The sequence below is a fragment of the Brachypodium distachyon genome, chromosome 4, assembly GCF_000005505.3.
Source record: "Brachypodium distachyon strain Bd21 chromosome 4, Brachypodium_distachyon_v3.0, whole genome shotgun sequence".
Taxonomy (NCBI): Eukaryota; Viridiplantae; Streptophyta; class Magnoliopsida; order Poales; family Poaceae; genus Brachypodium; species Brachypodium distachyon.
In genome coordinates this window covers 8543568-8559041 of record NC_016134.3, presented here as the reverse complement: position 1 = coordinate 8559041, position 15474 = coordinate 8543568, and the positions used below count along the sequence as shown (strand labels likewise).

The 15474-nt window shown below is 48.1% G+C and overlaps 3 protein-coding genes and 1 long non-coding RNA gene across 6 annotated transcripts; 1 reads left to right on the top strand and 3 right to left on the bottom strand.

Annotated features, from left to right (window-relative positions):
* Window positions 1–2282: 2282 nt before the first annotated feature.
* On the bottom strand, window positions 2283–5209 carry LOC100846529 (scarecrow-like protein 33). Its single transcript, XM_003575576.4, has one exon. It carries the CDS (start codon window positions 4360–4362, stop codon window positions 2446–2448), a length of 1917 nt encoding a protein of 638 aa, XP_003575624.3. The 5' UTR covers window positions 4363–5209; the 3' UTR covers window positions 2283–2445.
* A 742-nt stretch (window positions 5210–5951) lies between these two features.
* LOC100845924 (scarecrow-like protein 14) lies at window positions 5952–9064 on the bottom strand. Of its 3 annotated transcripts, XM_024454453.1 has the most exons (3): window positions 8255–9064; window positions 8046–8158; window positions 5952–7967 (listed from the first exon to the last, which is right to left on the bottom strand). In XM_024454453.1, the coding sequence occupies exon 3, from the start codon at window positions 7862–7864 to the stop codon at window positions 6170–6172; it is 1695 nt and encodes a 564-aa protein (XP_024310221.1). In that variant the 5' UTR covers window positions 7865–7967; window positions 8046–8158; window positions 8255–9064; the 3' UTR covers window positions 5952–6169. The 3 variants fall into 3 exon arrangements, with proteins under 3 accessions (XP_024310221.1, XP_003575622.1, XP_024310220.1); XM_003575574.4 differs by having other exon boundaries at window positions 5952–8162; XM_024454452.1 differs by having other exon boundaries at window positions 5952–8162; window positions 8291–9064.
* Window positions 7200–9469, top strand: LOC112268615. Its single transcript, XR_002959974.1, has 2 exons — window positions 7200–7324; window positions 9060–9469. It is a non-coding gene; the product is annotated as an uncharacterized LOC112268615 (long non-coding RNA).
* A 331-nt stretch (window positions 9470–9800) lies between these two features.
* Window positions 9801–13583, bottom strand: LOC100838220 (glucan endo-1,3-beta-glucosidase). Its single transcript, XM_003577154.4, has 3 exons — window positions 12483–13583; window positions 10338–10641; window positions 9801–10206 (listed from the first exon to the last, which is right to left on the bottom strand). Exons 1-3 carry the CDS (start codon window positions 13557–13559, stop codon window positions 10178–10180), a joined length of 1410 nt encoding a protein of 469 aa, XP_003577202.2. The 5' UTR covers window positions 13560–13583; the 3' UTR covers window positions 9801–10177.
* Window positions 13584–15474: the final 1891 nt, after the last annotated feature.

Sequence of the window (15474 nt, the reverse complement as noted above, 5' to 3'; positions counted from 1 at the left end):
TTTGATGGTTCATACTATATTGATGTGCACGGTTGTACACTGATTCCGAAAGCCGTACAGTCCCTGCCATTGGTGAAATTTTGTTTTACCTTTTGGTACTTTTCAGTACCGTTGGCCCTGGTAGCAGGTTTCTCTTGATCTTTTTCTTTTATTCCATTCCTCCTTGTTTACTTATTTTCAGATGTTGGAATCTTCCACAAAATATCATCTCATCATGCAACTTCACAAGGGAAAGCGATTGATAGTTGTTTCCAATGTTGGTCTTTTTTATTACATTCCTCTTTGTTTTTTCCTCAGGTGTCAGTTATCTCAGAAAGTATCATATCTCATCATGCAACTTCACAAGGGAGGTTACTCAGCAGCACTACTGCTTGTGATAGTTTCAAGGGAGTGTATTTATTGACTTTACTGTCAATTCATGCATTGACAAGAACATGATTGATTGTCTGGGATTTCTATGGGAAAGGTGGTTGTGATAAACGGTAGGTGATCTTTGCTATGAAGTATAAACCGCAAAACCATTTCTCCAGGAAAACAATTCTTCTTGTTAAGTTGGGGATTATATCCCCACAAAATAAACTTTTGGTTTAGCTGAGGGAATCTACAGTTTAGTTTTTAGTTTATAATTTCTACGAACAAAGATATGCGGGACTTTATTCTTGATATGAACACTTCGGCGCAAATTGCACAGAAGATTTCATTATGTAACATATAAGAGTTTCAAATTAACCCATGCAACTTTAGTGCTAGACAAATCACCTGCATAAACTGTCTGGAGCAAGTTCACAAAAGCAGAGCAAATGTGCCCAAGCATCTATTGATAGTTGAAACTATGCCACGTTAGAAATGCTAGCATCATCAGCTACCCATAGTGCAGCAGGAAATATCTTGGACTTGGTGTGGAGGTGTCATCTTGTTCTCCATCCATTTCATGTGAAGCCAACAAGCTCACATCGTTCTAGCCATCGGAACCATAAGAAGTCTACGTTCCAGTAGGTTGGTTTAATTATAAATCAGCGCCTGCACATATGGACAAATTAAGGAAGGGTTTTGAGGTAGAGATTATCTTCATCTTGGTGTTGCAGCCATCCTCGTGATCCCTATCTGATAGAGGGAGCCACTGACTTGTAAAAATCAATTTTGTTTGTTGAATTTTTGTGCTGTTGTGATACACAGGAAACAAGTGAAATTCTGAATCAAGTTTAATACCCAACTTTTTGTCCTGAATACTGACAAGAAATAAGTCCGTTTTACCCCCCCTCAACTAATCGAGAAGTTCAAAAAACACCCTAAACTATGAAACCGGGTATTTAACCCCCTCGAACTTTCAAAACCAGACACCTGACCCCCCTGGGCCGTTTCCGCCTGGTCTGGGCGGTTTTGACCGGGTTGACCGTCACGTTGGCTGCCTCTCTGGCACTGCTACGCTGGCAGGTGGGCTATATGAGCCTGTCTTACCCCCCCCCCCCACCCCCACCCCCGCGCCCGAGTCCGTCTCTGTCTTCTCTCTCGCTCAATTCTGTTCTTTAGCTCCGGCGACCAAAGGAACCCTTGTTCGTCGCCGTTATTCGATTTGGTTTTCCTTCTCTTTCCTCTGCTGGTTTCCCCTCTGATTTGTATGTAATCGATTTGATTTGCGGGTAGATGCCTGACTTCCTTGAAGAGGGGGAAGATTGGCCTAGAGCTGGGGTATTTCAGATGATGGACGAGCGTCTCTGCGGTGGTTCCAGGAAGAAGACAGAGGAGCATGGCTTGAAGAATGAACTGAGGACGGAAAAAGAGAAGTTGAAGCTGGAGTTTGAATTGGCCTCACAGTACCTGAGGATTGAAGAGCTGGAAAAGGAGGTCAATGACCTGCGAGTTGAACTGGAAGAGATGAGCAAGAAGTTCATGTATGCTGTGACTGTTGCTATTACACTTGCTGCAGTTCATGTGTGCCTCTTGAAGCCAACGTTGCATTGCCAGAGAGGCAGCCAATGTGGCGGTCAACCCAGTCAAAACCGCCCAGACCAAGCGGAAACAGGCCTCGGGGGGTCAGATGTCCGGTTTTGAAAGTTCGGGGGGGGGGGGTGTTAAATACCCGGTTTCATAGTTTAGGGTGTTTTTTGAACTTCTCGATTAGTTGAGGGGGGTAAAATGGACTTATTTCTACTGACAATGTACATCTAGGTGCTTGGGCCAATTCAGTAGCACTCCACGCCTGCAAATGCGATTACCAGGCCGATTATATCCTAGAATCACTGCCAAATGTATGCCTGTTGACAGTTGCTCTGAGAAAAAGATTAAACTTGACAACATGGACAAGATACAGAAGAGAATAACAGCAAACACATCTGCAGCAGACAAACACGTAGCAAAGCTGATGAAAAAGCTATATACTATGCCGTACATTACACACAAGCACCAGATCAAATGTATATCCATCGGCACTCTATCTATTTATATCTATGACAATTCAGAACCACCAGCATCATCAGCTGCCCATGTTGACAGGGCATAGAGAACCCGGCCTTTCCATCCCTGCAGAACCCAACGGTGATCCTCGTCGATCATGAAATGCTTGTGGTACTGATTCTTCACTTCGTTCTTGAGCATCAGAACAGTATCAGAGTCCAATGGCAACTGCCTCAGCCCTGCCCGGTTCTTCCGCACCTGCCACTCCCTGTAGTTCTGAGGGCGCTCCACCCGGTCTACGCCTTCACAGGCTATCATGTTGATGGCACACCAAGCAAAAATGGCCCGCTCCACCCGCAATCTCTTGTCATAGTTCCCTTGCATGATGGTCTCCATCATGTCGAACAACGCCGTGAAGTGGGATAACGCTTGGCGGAACCGCGTCATGAAGAATGCAGCGCTGTGCGATCCATTGGCGATACCATGGATGAACATGGACGGCTTCATCTTCCTGATATTGTTGAGCACCATGTCCCTTGGGCTTACGTTGTCAAAGCTGAGGCTCTCATCCATCAAGATCCTGAACTGGAATAAGCTATTCACAATGAGCACCTCATCGGGATCGATGTGCAGGTCCTCAGCATGGACAGCCTCTAGCTTGGCTATGATAGCATGGAACTTGAATGACACACCGAACTTGCTAGCATAATTGCTTAGCCGTTGCCCTGTTTCCTTGATTTGCTCTGCCAGATTGAACCCTGGCTGAGGCATGTTGATGCCGGTGATCCTTATCTCCGGTGGCCCACCCTCCCTTTCCGCCAGCCACCGGATCAATTTCGGCCACTGCAATCCGCTGTTGATGCCATAGTGCACAATATGCAGTTTCCTCCTCCCTGCAACGGCATTGTAGATGGTCTTGTTGGAAAAGAGCATTGCCATCTTGACAAAGCAGCAGGTGGCGTTGTACAGATGATACGCCTTAATGAGCTCTACAATACTGGTGCGCCTCCCCATGCACGAGCGGTAGAGTTGGCTCCCTGTGCCAACCAGCCGTGCCTCCAGTCCCTGGGCGAAGTAATGTGCCAGCCGCTGCCTAGCGTCCCCCGTCGGCGAGGAGTACCGCTTGATCCGCTCTAGCAGCTCACTCGCGCTGCGTCGGTCGTTGCTGGTCATTGCTTCTGCACAGCGGATCAGTAGCGTTTCTAGGTCAGTCACCACCATCTGCCTCGCACTGCCTCTCCCACGCCTGCGGATGCTCTTCTCTGCTGCCATCTTCTCCTTGTTGATGAGTATCTCCTGCATCTCACCGGAACACGTGTCAGAGCCATAGAGGACGAGTCGGTCCAACTTCTTGAGCGCGGTGGTCTCCTCTGCCGAATCAGTATGCACCAGCACTATTTGCTTGCTGCTCCTGCCCATGCCGCCTTCCATCTCACCATCCATGTCAAACCTGTTCTTACGCCCTCTACCATCCACCATCCTATTACATCTGGGCAAGAACATGTTGGCCTCCTCCATGCCTTTATAGAATGCCATGCTTGACAGCATGTCCATGTTGGTGCTGCTCTCACTAGGAAATAGTGTACTGCTGGACTGTGCTGCACCTGTGCTATTCGACAAGGCAGCTGAATCCTGCACCTTGCTGGGAAGCAAGGCAGAGGCCAGCACGTCAGATCCCGATGACTCCTCAACATTGGATGAGGTGGTGGCATCGGCAGAGAGAATCTGGGCAAATGGTTGCTCGGCCTGCAGCAGCTTCAGGTGCTCAGGGTACTGGTAGGAGAACTTGTCAATGATGTCATCCTCCATTAGCATGCGCGAGATGTATGCCATGGACAGGTCATCCTGTGGCCGCTTTGAGTCACCGTGGGTCATCGGGGGAAGGTCGAGGACTACGGACGGAGGCAGTGGCGCAGAGTCGACAACACCCAACAACTCCTCTTGGGTGGTAGCCATAGTGGGGTACATGCACTGCTTGGTGATGTTTTGGTGGAAATATCATTATAATGCGCTACTCGGACTTGGAATGGAGATACCGTTATCATTTTGGTCATCATCGAACCCGGTTAGTTTCTAGCTGTTGGAACCATTGAAGCTTTACATTGCAGAAGGTTGGTTTAATCACCCCGCAGCGCCTGCACATGTGGAAAAATTAAGAAAGGTTTTTGAGATAGGGATTATATTCGTCTTGATATTGCAGCCATCCTTGTGTCCCTGTCTGATCTGAAGCAGCAATTGCCTTGTAGAAATCAATTTTATGTCTCTTTCCTGTTCCAGGTTTTGACGAAATTATTAATACTTACACCTGCAAGTGAACGAATGGTTTTGTTAGATAAAAGAAACTACATATTCAAACTCTCCAGCCCTCTTACCTGGCTGATTTTATCACATTGTTTCCTCAGTTGTGTATGTCCAAGAATTGCTCCTAATTAACTTACAGATATCATGTCTGAATGAGAAAACTTGTGAAAAAGACCCAGCCAGATCATGATACATCAGATTAAAAGTAATATACAACCAGGTATCGAAGATAGTTTAGCATTAAGCGGTAGAACAACTCATGTGTAGCTTTATTGTATTAATGTACTACCAGTTGGTGGAAAATTCGATGTACAATACAGGAAGGTTATAATTAAGGAGTACAAGAATAATTCTACTGTTGCACTGTAATTCTGTATCAAGTTAGAGTCTTTCTTAGCAGTGGGGTTGCCCGATCTGGTCATCTCATATGTTCACCTGGCTACCATACCCAATATGTGATGTTTGTCTGTCATTGTTTTCTGCTGCAAAATGACATATCATATTTAAAATTCCCCCCTTGGATGTTTTTTATGGTCTATATACTATATTGATTTGACGCTTGTACGCCCATTCCAAGAACCTTAATGTCCCTGCCATTGGTGAACCTTTGTTTTTCCTTTCGGTGCTTTTCAGCATTGTTGTCACTGGTAGCTGGTTTGCCTTGTTGATCTTTTTTTATTCTATTCATCTTTGTTTACTTATTTTCAGATTTTGGAATGTCTCACAAAAATATCTTCTCATCATGCAACTTCACAAGAGAAAGTGACCGATAGTTTGCCTCTGATGCTGATCTTTTTTACATTTTTTTATTACATTCCTCTTTGTTTTTTCTTTCAGATGTCGGAATGCCTCACAAAGTATTATCTCGTCGTGCAATTTAACGAGGTTACTTACCAACACTACTGTTTGGGAAAAATAGTTTCAATGGAAAGTATATTTTTTGACTATACTGTCGATTCATGCCATGACAAGAAGATGATTGATTATCCAGGATTTCTATGGGAAAGATAGTTGTGATCAACGGTACGTGATCTATCCTATAAGATATGAAATGCTAAACCGTTTCTTTAGGAGAACAATTCTGCCGGTTTAAAGTTGGGAACAACTGGTGGTTTAGCTCAGCAATTGTACAGTTTAGTTTATAGTTTATAATATCGATGAACAAAGATCTCAATGTCAACCACAAAAAGTGTTTTCCTTAGAAAAACACAAAAAGTGAATGATAAGCGAGACTTTATTCTATATGTACACCTTGGTGCAGATTGCACATTAGATTTTCATTATGTAACGTATAAGAGTTTTGACCAATCAGATGCATAAAAATGTTCTTGGCCGTACTTCACAAAAGCATCCATTGGTATGAATCTATGTCACTTCACAACTGATGCTGCACAGATAAACACCTATAAAACAAAACAATGATAAAGTCACCAGATCAAATGTATATCCTTTGGTGCATAAATCTAGTATCTATCTATGTCACTTCAGAAGCACTAGTATCATCAACTGTCCATGTCGCGAGGGCACATAGCACCCGGCCTTTCCATCCCTGCAGAACCCACCGGTGATCCTCGTAAACCATGAAATGTGTGTGGTACTTATTCTTCACTTCATCCTTGAGACTCAGAACAATATCACAGTCCAACGGCAGCTGCCTCAGCCCTGCCCGCTGGTTCTGCGCCTGCCACTCCCGGTAGTTCTGAGGGCGCTCCACCCGGTCTGTGCCTTCACAGGCGATCATGTTAATCGCAGACCAAGCAAAACTGTCCCGCTCCACCAGCATTCTCTTATCGTTGCCCCGTGGAATGGCAGTATCCATCATGTCAAACAATGCCGTGAAGTAGTACAACGCTTGACGGAACCGCGTCATGAAAAGAGCCGCGCTGTATGATCCATTGACGACGGCATGTACGAACACGGATGGCTTCATCTTCCTGATAGTGTTGAGCACCATGTCCCTTGGGTTTACCTTGTCACCGGTGAGGTTATCGTCTAGCATTGTCCTGAACTGGAATAGGCTGTGGACGATGAGCACCTCATCGGGATCAAAGTGGAGGTCCTCAGCCTGGACAGACTCCAGCTTGGCTGCGACAGCATGGAACTTGAATGGCACGCCGAACTTGCTTGCGCAAGCACTGAGCCGGTGACCTGCCTCCTTGATTAGCTCAGCCGGACAGAACCCAGGCTGAGGATTGTTGATGGTAGTGAACCTCACCTCTGGTGGCCCACCCTCCCTGTCTGCCAGCCTCTGGATCAGCTCTGGCCACTTGTACCCGGTGATGATGCCATAATGCACAATGTGTAGCTTTCTCCTACCAGCAACAGCGTTGTAAATGGTATAGTTGGAGAAGAGCGAAGCCACATTGACGAAGCAGCATGTGGCCATCTGCAGATGGTAGGCCTGGACGAGCTCCAAGGTGGAGGTGTGCTTCCCAACAAGCGAGCGGTACAACTCGCTCCCTGTGCCGGCCAGCCGTGCTTCCAGCCCCTGGGCGAAGTAATACGCCACACGCTGCCTAGCGTCCCCCCTTGGCGAGGAGTACCGCTTGATCCGCTCCAGCACCTCGATCGCGCTGTGCCGGTCGTTTCTGCTGACTGATTCCGCACAGCGGATCAGCAGTGTTTCTAGGTCAGTCACTGTGGTCTCGGTCTGCCTCGCACCGCCCCTCCCACGCCAGCGGATTCTCTTCTGTGTTGCGTTCTTCTCCTTGTCCAGAGTGATTAGTACATCCTGCATCTCACCGGGGTACTTGTCATAGCCATTGAGGATGAGCCGGTCCAACATCTTGAGTGCGGTGTCCTCCTCTTCAGAGTCAGTCCTGCTCCTGCCCCTGCCCCTGCCTGCCTCTGTTTCATCATCCATGTCAAACCTTTTCTTATACCCCCTACCATCCAATACCCCATTGTCTCTGGGCAACAACATGCTGGCATCCACCATGCCTTTGAAGAATGCCTTGCTGGTACTGCTGTTCTCACCAGGAAACAGCGTACTGTTGTTGTTGTTGTTGTCTCTGCTGGGCAGCAAGGCGGTGTCAAGCGCACCGCCGGGAGCTGAGGTGATGTTAGCTGCAGAGAGGATCTGAGCGAAGTTCTGCTCGGCCTGCAGGAGCTTCGGGTGGTCAGGGTACTGGTCTGGAAACGTGTCAACGGTGTCATCCTCCATGAGCATGCGCACGATATAAGCCAGGGACAGGTCATTCTGTGGTTTCTGGGAGTCACCGTGGGTCGGCGGGGGCAGTGGTGCAGGCTCGGCAACGCCCAACAACTCCTCCCTGGTGGCAGCCATAGTTGAGTTCTTTGGTGATGGTGCAATGGAGATTTCTTGGAGTTTAGAGTGGAGATATCATTACCGTCTTGTTCTCCATCCAGCAGCCGCCTGTTTCTAGCTGTTGGAACCATCGAAGCGCTTGTTTCTAGCTGTTTCTAGCGTATCCATCTTGGTGTTGCAGCCATCTTTCTGTCCCTGTCTGATCAAACACGGGAATTGTCACTACTCCCTACATTGCATAAGCTATTTTATATTTCCAAAACGTCAAAGAGGAAATATAAATCAATTTACATGTTAAAAAATTTGTGTTGTTGTGATACAGAGAACCAGTCAAACTCTGACCAAGTCTTATACTCAGACTTTACAATTTGCTGCTCCACGCTTGAACCAAGTTAGCAGCACTTCACACCTGCAAGTGAACGAAACAAATTTTACATTTAAGAAATTACAAATTTCCATCCTCTTCTCTTTGACTTGTGTCAGGAGCAGGATTGTACCATTTCTCTTTTTTTCTCACATATAATAACTCTTCACCCAATTTTCAGGAGGAGACTGTATCCTGAGCTTACGAAACGGTGGAATAAGATTGTTTTCCAGGCACAATCCTTACCTAGATATGGTCTATCTGATGAAATTTTTGGTGGAGTTTGGGATCTAAGGGGATCTTACTCTACCAAATCCTCCTTTATGTTTTGCCTGAAAGTAGAGTTGCAGGACCAAATATCGGAAAGACAAGTTACCTCTAAAGATACAGATTTTTCCTATGGCAAATGTATGTTGATGGTGCTCTGACCAAAACAAAATATGAAGAGCAGACACTGGCATGGCTCCCTCCCCTCTGTGCATGTTTTGCGACAATGTCGAAACGCTGCAACACCTTTTCTTTACATGTCCAGTGGCTAAAACATTTCTGATTACTGGTTCTCTTTGGCAATACCACAGTTAGGATATATGCATTTTTACCTGGCGGCTCGAGGTTCTTCTTCGTGCTGTGTGTTTGAATGTCACCAACAACTCCTGCTTTGAACATATTTTTGCCTTACTCGCCGCTAGATCCTTTGTTCTCTGCTTATGGTTTTTCTTCAATATTGAACAGATTTGCAAGCTGACGATGATCAAGATGTGCTGCGTCATGGAGCTAACATTCTGCAGAAGAAGGTGATGGCTGTCTGTCTACCGAAGTGCTGGCTCCGGAGGCTTCCTGGAGCATGAGATCTTCAGCTACCTGTGCTTTTGTGTTTCTGAATGTGCATCTGGCGTGTAAACTTCGGCTTAGCCGTTCTGTGTCGATCCTTGATCGGTTGGTGTATCATGGCTTGTAATGTTATCATGTTTCATTTAAACATTGTAGAATTAGGCGGTATCAGGTTTTTGCCCCATAGTAACCTCTGCCGATTGCGGGGACTTATGGTGGGTTACCTGATAACATTGAGGCCCCTGTAATTCAGGTACGGGCTCATTCAGCAGTCGAGAGTGAAATCTATACAGCTAACACCATTGAAGCAATTGCACACTATTTCAGCTCAGAGTGAATGCCATCGAGCTAACAGCTCAAGTAATTAATTAAATTGCTACAGCTATTTAGCTAATGACTGGAAGAAGAAATTTAAGGCACAAAGCTCATACAGCATGTTCAGTGGATTCTTCCATACAGGCAGGCAGCTTCTTGACAGGCAGAAAGCTACTCCAGAGTGAATCCAATTCGAATCCCAGTCCAAAGTAAATTGATCAGAAACGTCATGCTGGTTTGCTTGCTTCTTTTTTTGCAGTAGCTTAAGTCTTATATTTGTTTACTTATTCTTATATTCAGATTCATCATACCAATGAAACCAGGACAATAATCAATCTGTTTTTATTATATTTCCACATAGAATCGAACGGAATGGCAAGCACAGAGAAGAACGAAAAATAAAATTAATCAGATAACGATCCAACACAGCACAGGCAGTACCACGACTGCCAGTATCTGGGAAGGATGCACCATTCCATTCCTCTTTTCCCTTTTCAATTTACTCCCTCTGCACTAAGCTAAGGGCATCTATCTAACTAAGGAAGAAGAAGCATGGCTGTTGTGAGACACAAGTACAGAAGAATGTGGCGCAAGCCCGGCAATGTCAACGACCCTCCGTCGCTGCGGCTCCGAGCAGGAGGTTGTAGCGGGCTCAGGGCTGCTGGCGCCCCTGCCCTCGCACTGCCGTGGCTTGCTGCGTACCGTCAGGAGACGTATTTGCAATCCCCGTAACCTGCAACAATGCCATCATCAGTTCGGTTCATCAGTTCGGTTCAGTTCAGTTACGGCAGATATCATCAAAAATGGTGCTGGTGTAAGGTCTGGAAAACATTGGGAACTGTCAGTTATGTGCCAGGCACTTACTGGGGTCGCTGGAGGTGACGGTGCCGGTGCCCTTGAAGTCGCAGGCAGAGTCAGTGTGGCCGTTGGCCTGGTAGTAGGCGTTCATAACGTACGAGGCGTGGGCCTGCACGTTGTTCGGGTCGAAGCACGCCCCACCAGTCTGGATCGGCTTGCAGTCCACGTAGCCGCATCCCCAGTTGATGTTGTTCTGCAGGTCTGAACTGTTGGCGCCGTTCTTGGCGACACACCAAGTCCCGCCTCCGGACGGCGATGGTTTAGGGCTTGGTTTCGGCGATGGGTTTGGAGAAGGGTTTGGAGCCACGGACTGCACAAAGGAATACACCAAGTTAGCTAACACTACAGCCAGCAACAGGAATAAATTTTAGCATCTAATTGCGAAAATAAATAAACTGCACTAAACAACATCATAAATCCAATCGCGAACTAGACATATCACTAATAATTTTTTTACTTTGTAACAGGTATCAGACTGAGTGATGCACATATATGAACCCATTTCTTGATGTAATAAAAAATTAACTGTCAAGACACGTTCTGAACGATTGTGCATACTGCATACTACTGATGCTTCGATAACAGAATAGTAGGAGAGGCATGTTCTCCGGGCGGTGCCGCCCAAATGACCAGTTCAAATTGGGTGTTTTATTAACACATCACTAGCTGGTAGGCCCAATCATCGTGTTAAAAAATGGTAATGCAGACATCCCCACATGGTTAACTTTACCTAAGCATCACCAAAAGCAACCAGCTAACGGCTCTCTCATTCCTTTGATAGGAGAGCCTAACCCCACATGCACACCACAATATACTATATTAACACTACGGCAGAAAGGAAGCAGAGTACAACAAGGCAAAGTTTTGTACGAATATGCTTAGGTAGGATACACCGAGATAGAGATGGCACCGAAAGAAGCAAGGCATTGCTCGATCTGCAATCTGAACAGAACCTACTGGGCCATGCCCTGTTGCTTAGAATATAGGCAGGCATCTCAGCAAAACCATATAGCAAGTTCAATTCAAAGGTACGATCTTTTACTTGGGCTTGAGACACAGGACCACCCAGAATCTCAAGCCCCCTTTACTTTGCTTTGCTTTAGGGTAGGTAGAAGCATCAAGGTAGCACAACTTTTCTCTTTAGAATAAAAATCAAAACAAGAAAAAATGGCATTGATTTGATGCTAATACCCACATAGCATTCACATCATACGCGTGATAGGAAATTGCTGAGAAAAAAGCATGAAAAGGCAGAAAAGAACATTCTTTGAGAATTTCAAACATATCCTTATCTAAAAAAAGGCAAACCTCCTGAGGTTGGCATCCAATTGATTCAGGCCCCCAAAACTTTTTACTATGTTATTCATTCCATTTCCAATATCATACGTGTCTCTTTTAGCATGTAGTGGTGTACTACTATTTGCTAACTAGGAATTGCCTGGTGCCAGCTTACTGGCAACATTTGTAGCACCACCAGTTGGCAACGAACACGTGCATACGATGGATCTTGATCAGAGACTTTTGGTACCACGGAAGCGCGTCCAGAAATGCAGACGTGTGTCCAAGGGCGCTCAGCAGAGTCCACATGGGGCTGCTGCTGCTATCACTGGATGGATCAGTCAAGAAAAGCAGCCGTTTGTGGCCAGAATAGAATCCTATTCTTTGCATCATGCATGTTTCCAGAGGCTAGGAGAAAAAGTCGGAGACGCAAGCAGGCCGGGTCCAAGTCCAAGTGCAGTGCATACATGATACTACATCATGGGCAGTGTGTGTGAACGGAGGACCTGGCTTAGATCAGGATTCTCCAGTTATTAGCAAACCGTGTGCGGCGAGTCTACCGCGTACAGTTTTGGGATCATCTGTGGCAAGAGTTTACGGAGGCCCCAAAGTGGTTTCTCATTAGGACACAGTTAGAATCAACCAAGAGATTGTACACCTGAAGGACTCAATTACGGAAGTAAACCTACCTAATGCCTTGAAAATGCTACTACTAGTATCTTTGTACTAAACAGAATGTGCATTTAATCTGTCATGCTGAAAGACTAAAGACAGTACTACTGTGGTGTAGCAATTCAACAGTAACTTTCAGGTGAAAGAAGGCAAAGCTACGAGAAGAAGAACAAAGAGTAAAATCAGAAACTACTGACTGACCTTGCCATCCGTGAGCAGCCCGAGGTCATAAACAGGAGCGAAATCCGGATTAAACAGCCCGAAATGCCGCTCAGCAACAGGTCCAGGCTTCTGGTTCTCATCAAACAAGGAGAACAAATACGTCTCAAAAGTCCTATTCGGCATCAACGGCGTCCCCTTGCCACTGCTGCAAACCCTCAACATCCCTTCATTAAAATCCTGCGCCTCCTTCACCCCAACCCCAACCTGGCCCGCCTCCGCCTGCGTCGGCCACCCGGCCTCCCCGACGGCGACCTCCACATCCCCGTACCCAAGCTTCACCATGGCGGTGTAGATCGCGTCCATCTGCGCCTCGAACATGCTGGTGTAGTTGAGCTTCGTCGCCGGGTCGTAGATCCCGGCGTTGGGGCGGAAGAGCGCGTAGTTGAGCGTCTGCGGGTTGTAGCTGAAGTAAGGGTAGGGGTTGACCATGAAGGGGGATTTGGTGTCGCGGTGGAACTGGAGCATGGAGGGGAAGAGCTTGGTGTTGTAGCCGGCGCGGAAGGTGGCGTTGGAGGGGATCCCGTCGGAGGGGGCGAGGATGCCGAGGTAGTGCGGGGTGGAGACGCGGATGGAGGGGAAGCCCTCGGATTTGAGGGCTTGGGCGAGGCGGCGCATGGCGGGGAGGAGGGCGAGGATGAGGTTTGGGTCCGGGGAGAGAAGGATCTCGTTGCCGGCGAGTAGGAGGGTGACGTTGGTGGCCGGGACGTAGGGGGCGAGGTTGGCCCGGACCCAGGAGACGGCGGTGGTGAGGCCGGTGGATTTGTCGGCGAGGGAAGGGAGGAGGGAGTTGGGGAGCGTTATGGCGACGGAGATGGAGGTGTTGGCGAAGGCGGATATGAAGGTCGGGTTGTAGTCGAAGAGCTTGACGCGGTTGATGGTGGTTTTGGAGGCGAGGAAGGCGGCGACGGCGGTTGGGGCAGGGAGGTTGTCCGCGTTCGCGCCGTAGTTTACGCCGATGGGGAGGTTTGGCTGTGGTGGTGGTGGTGGGGTGGCGGCGGAGGTGCCGCCTGGGTCGCCGGCGAGGAGGAGCGTGAGGAGGATGAGGAGGGGGAGCATTTTGAAATGTGGGGTGGGGGTTGAGGGGAGCGCTGGGGGTGGGGATTTAAAGGGGGTTTGAGGAAGAAGAAGAAGAAGAGGAAGAAGAAGAAGAAGGAAGGCGGTTTACGTTTTCGATTATTCGTTTGTTCTTTTCGCTGTTATAGCCAGGAGCCGCTTTTGGTGACGCCACGTGTCCCGGATGAAGGCAAGCCAGGTTGAAGTTTTTTTTTTCCTCCGGTTTTTAGAGTAAACTGGGATTATTATTTATTTATACTGCCGAAGATGGATCGAGTCAGTGGGTGCGCGTCTCGAGGAGGAGGAGGAGGAGAAAAAAATATGACGACAAGTGCTGCTTGGCTTTTCTTTCCTTCAGGAGAAAATATGACAGCTAGTAGGAAAAAAAAATACTCCGTACTTCAGTGGAAGCTTTGTTACCGTTGGATGGTTGCCGCGTACATCAATCAGATATATAATCTGTGTGCGTTGACCAGATTTCGCCGTGGTCGGTCCGACGTTTACCGATGGATAGAGAGAAAGAGACGTGGCACCTCTCACTTTCTAACTCAATCACGCGCAGTACGAACCGCGTCGCCACACGTCTTATTGCATGCGTGTCTGAATTTCTACTCACTTGCATACGTCCTATTCGTACAAACTGTCGAAACATCCGAAACACGTCACTTATTTTACCACGGGTGAAGGGAGTAGTATTTTTTAAGAATGTTCTTAAAGTTCATTTTAAACCTTGTACTTCTAGAAATGAACACATCAAAAAACCCGACCTAAAAATTTCTAAAATTGGCACCCCGGTGCTCTTCGATTCCGGTCAATTAGCTCTGAAACGTGTTTTCCAAAACAGGGATTGCTCACATGGCATCGAGCAGGTCCACTGATGTAAGAGTCCCACGCGTCAGCTACCACACCATCTTCCTCCTCTCTCCTCTTCTTCCCCAAATTCACACGCCGACCAGCCCGCCGCTCCCTGCCAAGTGCCCTCCCGCTGACGCCCCGCTCCCGCACAGTCGTGCTCGTCCTGCCCTTCTGCCGCTCCCGCAGGACCCGCACTGCCGGAGACAAGCAACATGGGCGAGCTTGCCAGCAGCTAGTCATCTTCTAGGAGCTATTCCTTTTTTTTTTTTGAAAGATTCCAGGAGCTACTCCAAGACCTTCTTCCTGATGAACTTAAGTCTGGGCTACTCCAGGAGCTTCTGCCGCTCCTAATGGCAAATGAAGAATATGCCCCTGCCCTGCTGTTGCTCCCGCATAGCCGGCGACGAAGCCAACCCCGCAACCGGTCCCCGTCGCCTCTGCTAGCGCCTCGCCCGGGCCTTCCGGTGCCGTCCTGTTCGTCAACTTGGCCGCCGCTGCTGCAGCGGGGCACGAGATGACGCGAGACATGACGGCTTCCACCTCCTCGTGTGGCTTGTCGAAGGAGACGAGCTAGTAGGTGTGGCGGTAGCCGTCACGCGCAGCGGACGAGCGCTCGGTTTGCTGATGCTTCCTGTCTCGACGAGGTGGTGCGTCGACGCAGGCGGTAGGATGCGTGGTGGCAGCACGCCGGGAGCAACTGAAGCGCCCCCGTCGGGGCTGCTCGAGCTGCTTTTCACGACGCCGTCGGCAGAGAGGCGAGTGGAGACAGGTGGCTGCCAAGCCGCCGGCCATGTCGTTCGCGTTCTACGGCATGGGGGCGCGTCATGGTCTGCATCAGCTCTTCCCACGGCGGCGGCGGCGCTACAACTGCTTCGCGTGCCATGTCAGGAGCAACCGGTGGGAGGAGCTTCATATTGCTCTGCTTCGCCGGATGATTCTCATGCCTGAGAAATCCCTCGTCCGTCCAAAGGAAAGAAGAAGCTGCGCATGACCCACTCAATCAAAAAATCCCTGCCACGTCACAATCCTGGTGTGTAAAACATGTTTCAGCGTCTTATGACCG

What these genes read in the sequence shown, in the direction of transcription:
- LOC100846529 (XM_003575576.4), bottom strand. Translation starts at nt 4,362, where the DNA reads ATGTACCCCACTATGGCTACCACCCAAGAGGAGTTGTTGGGTGTTGTC.
- LOC100845924 (XM_003575574.4), bottom strand. Translation starts at nt 7,981, where the DNA reads ATGGCTGCCACCAGGGAGGAGTTGTTGGGCGTTGCCGAGCCTGCACCA.
- LOC100838220 (XM_003577154.4), bottom strand. Translation starts at nt 13,559, where the DNA reads ATGCTCCCCCTCCTCATCCTCCTCACGCTCCTCCTCGCCGGCGACCCA. An exon ending in GGCTGCTCACGGATGGCAAG is followed by an intron (nt 10,642 to 12,482) that starts GTCAGTCAGTAG and finishes TCCTTTGTGCAG; the next exon opens with TCCGTGGCTCCAAACCCTTC. An exon ending in CGTCACCTCCAGCGACCCCA is followed by an intron (nt 10,207 to 10,337) that starts GTAAGTGCCTGG and finishes GCATTGTTGCAG; the next exon opens with GTTACGGGGATTGCAAATAC.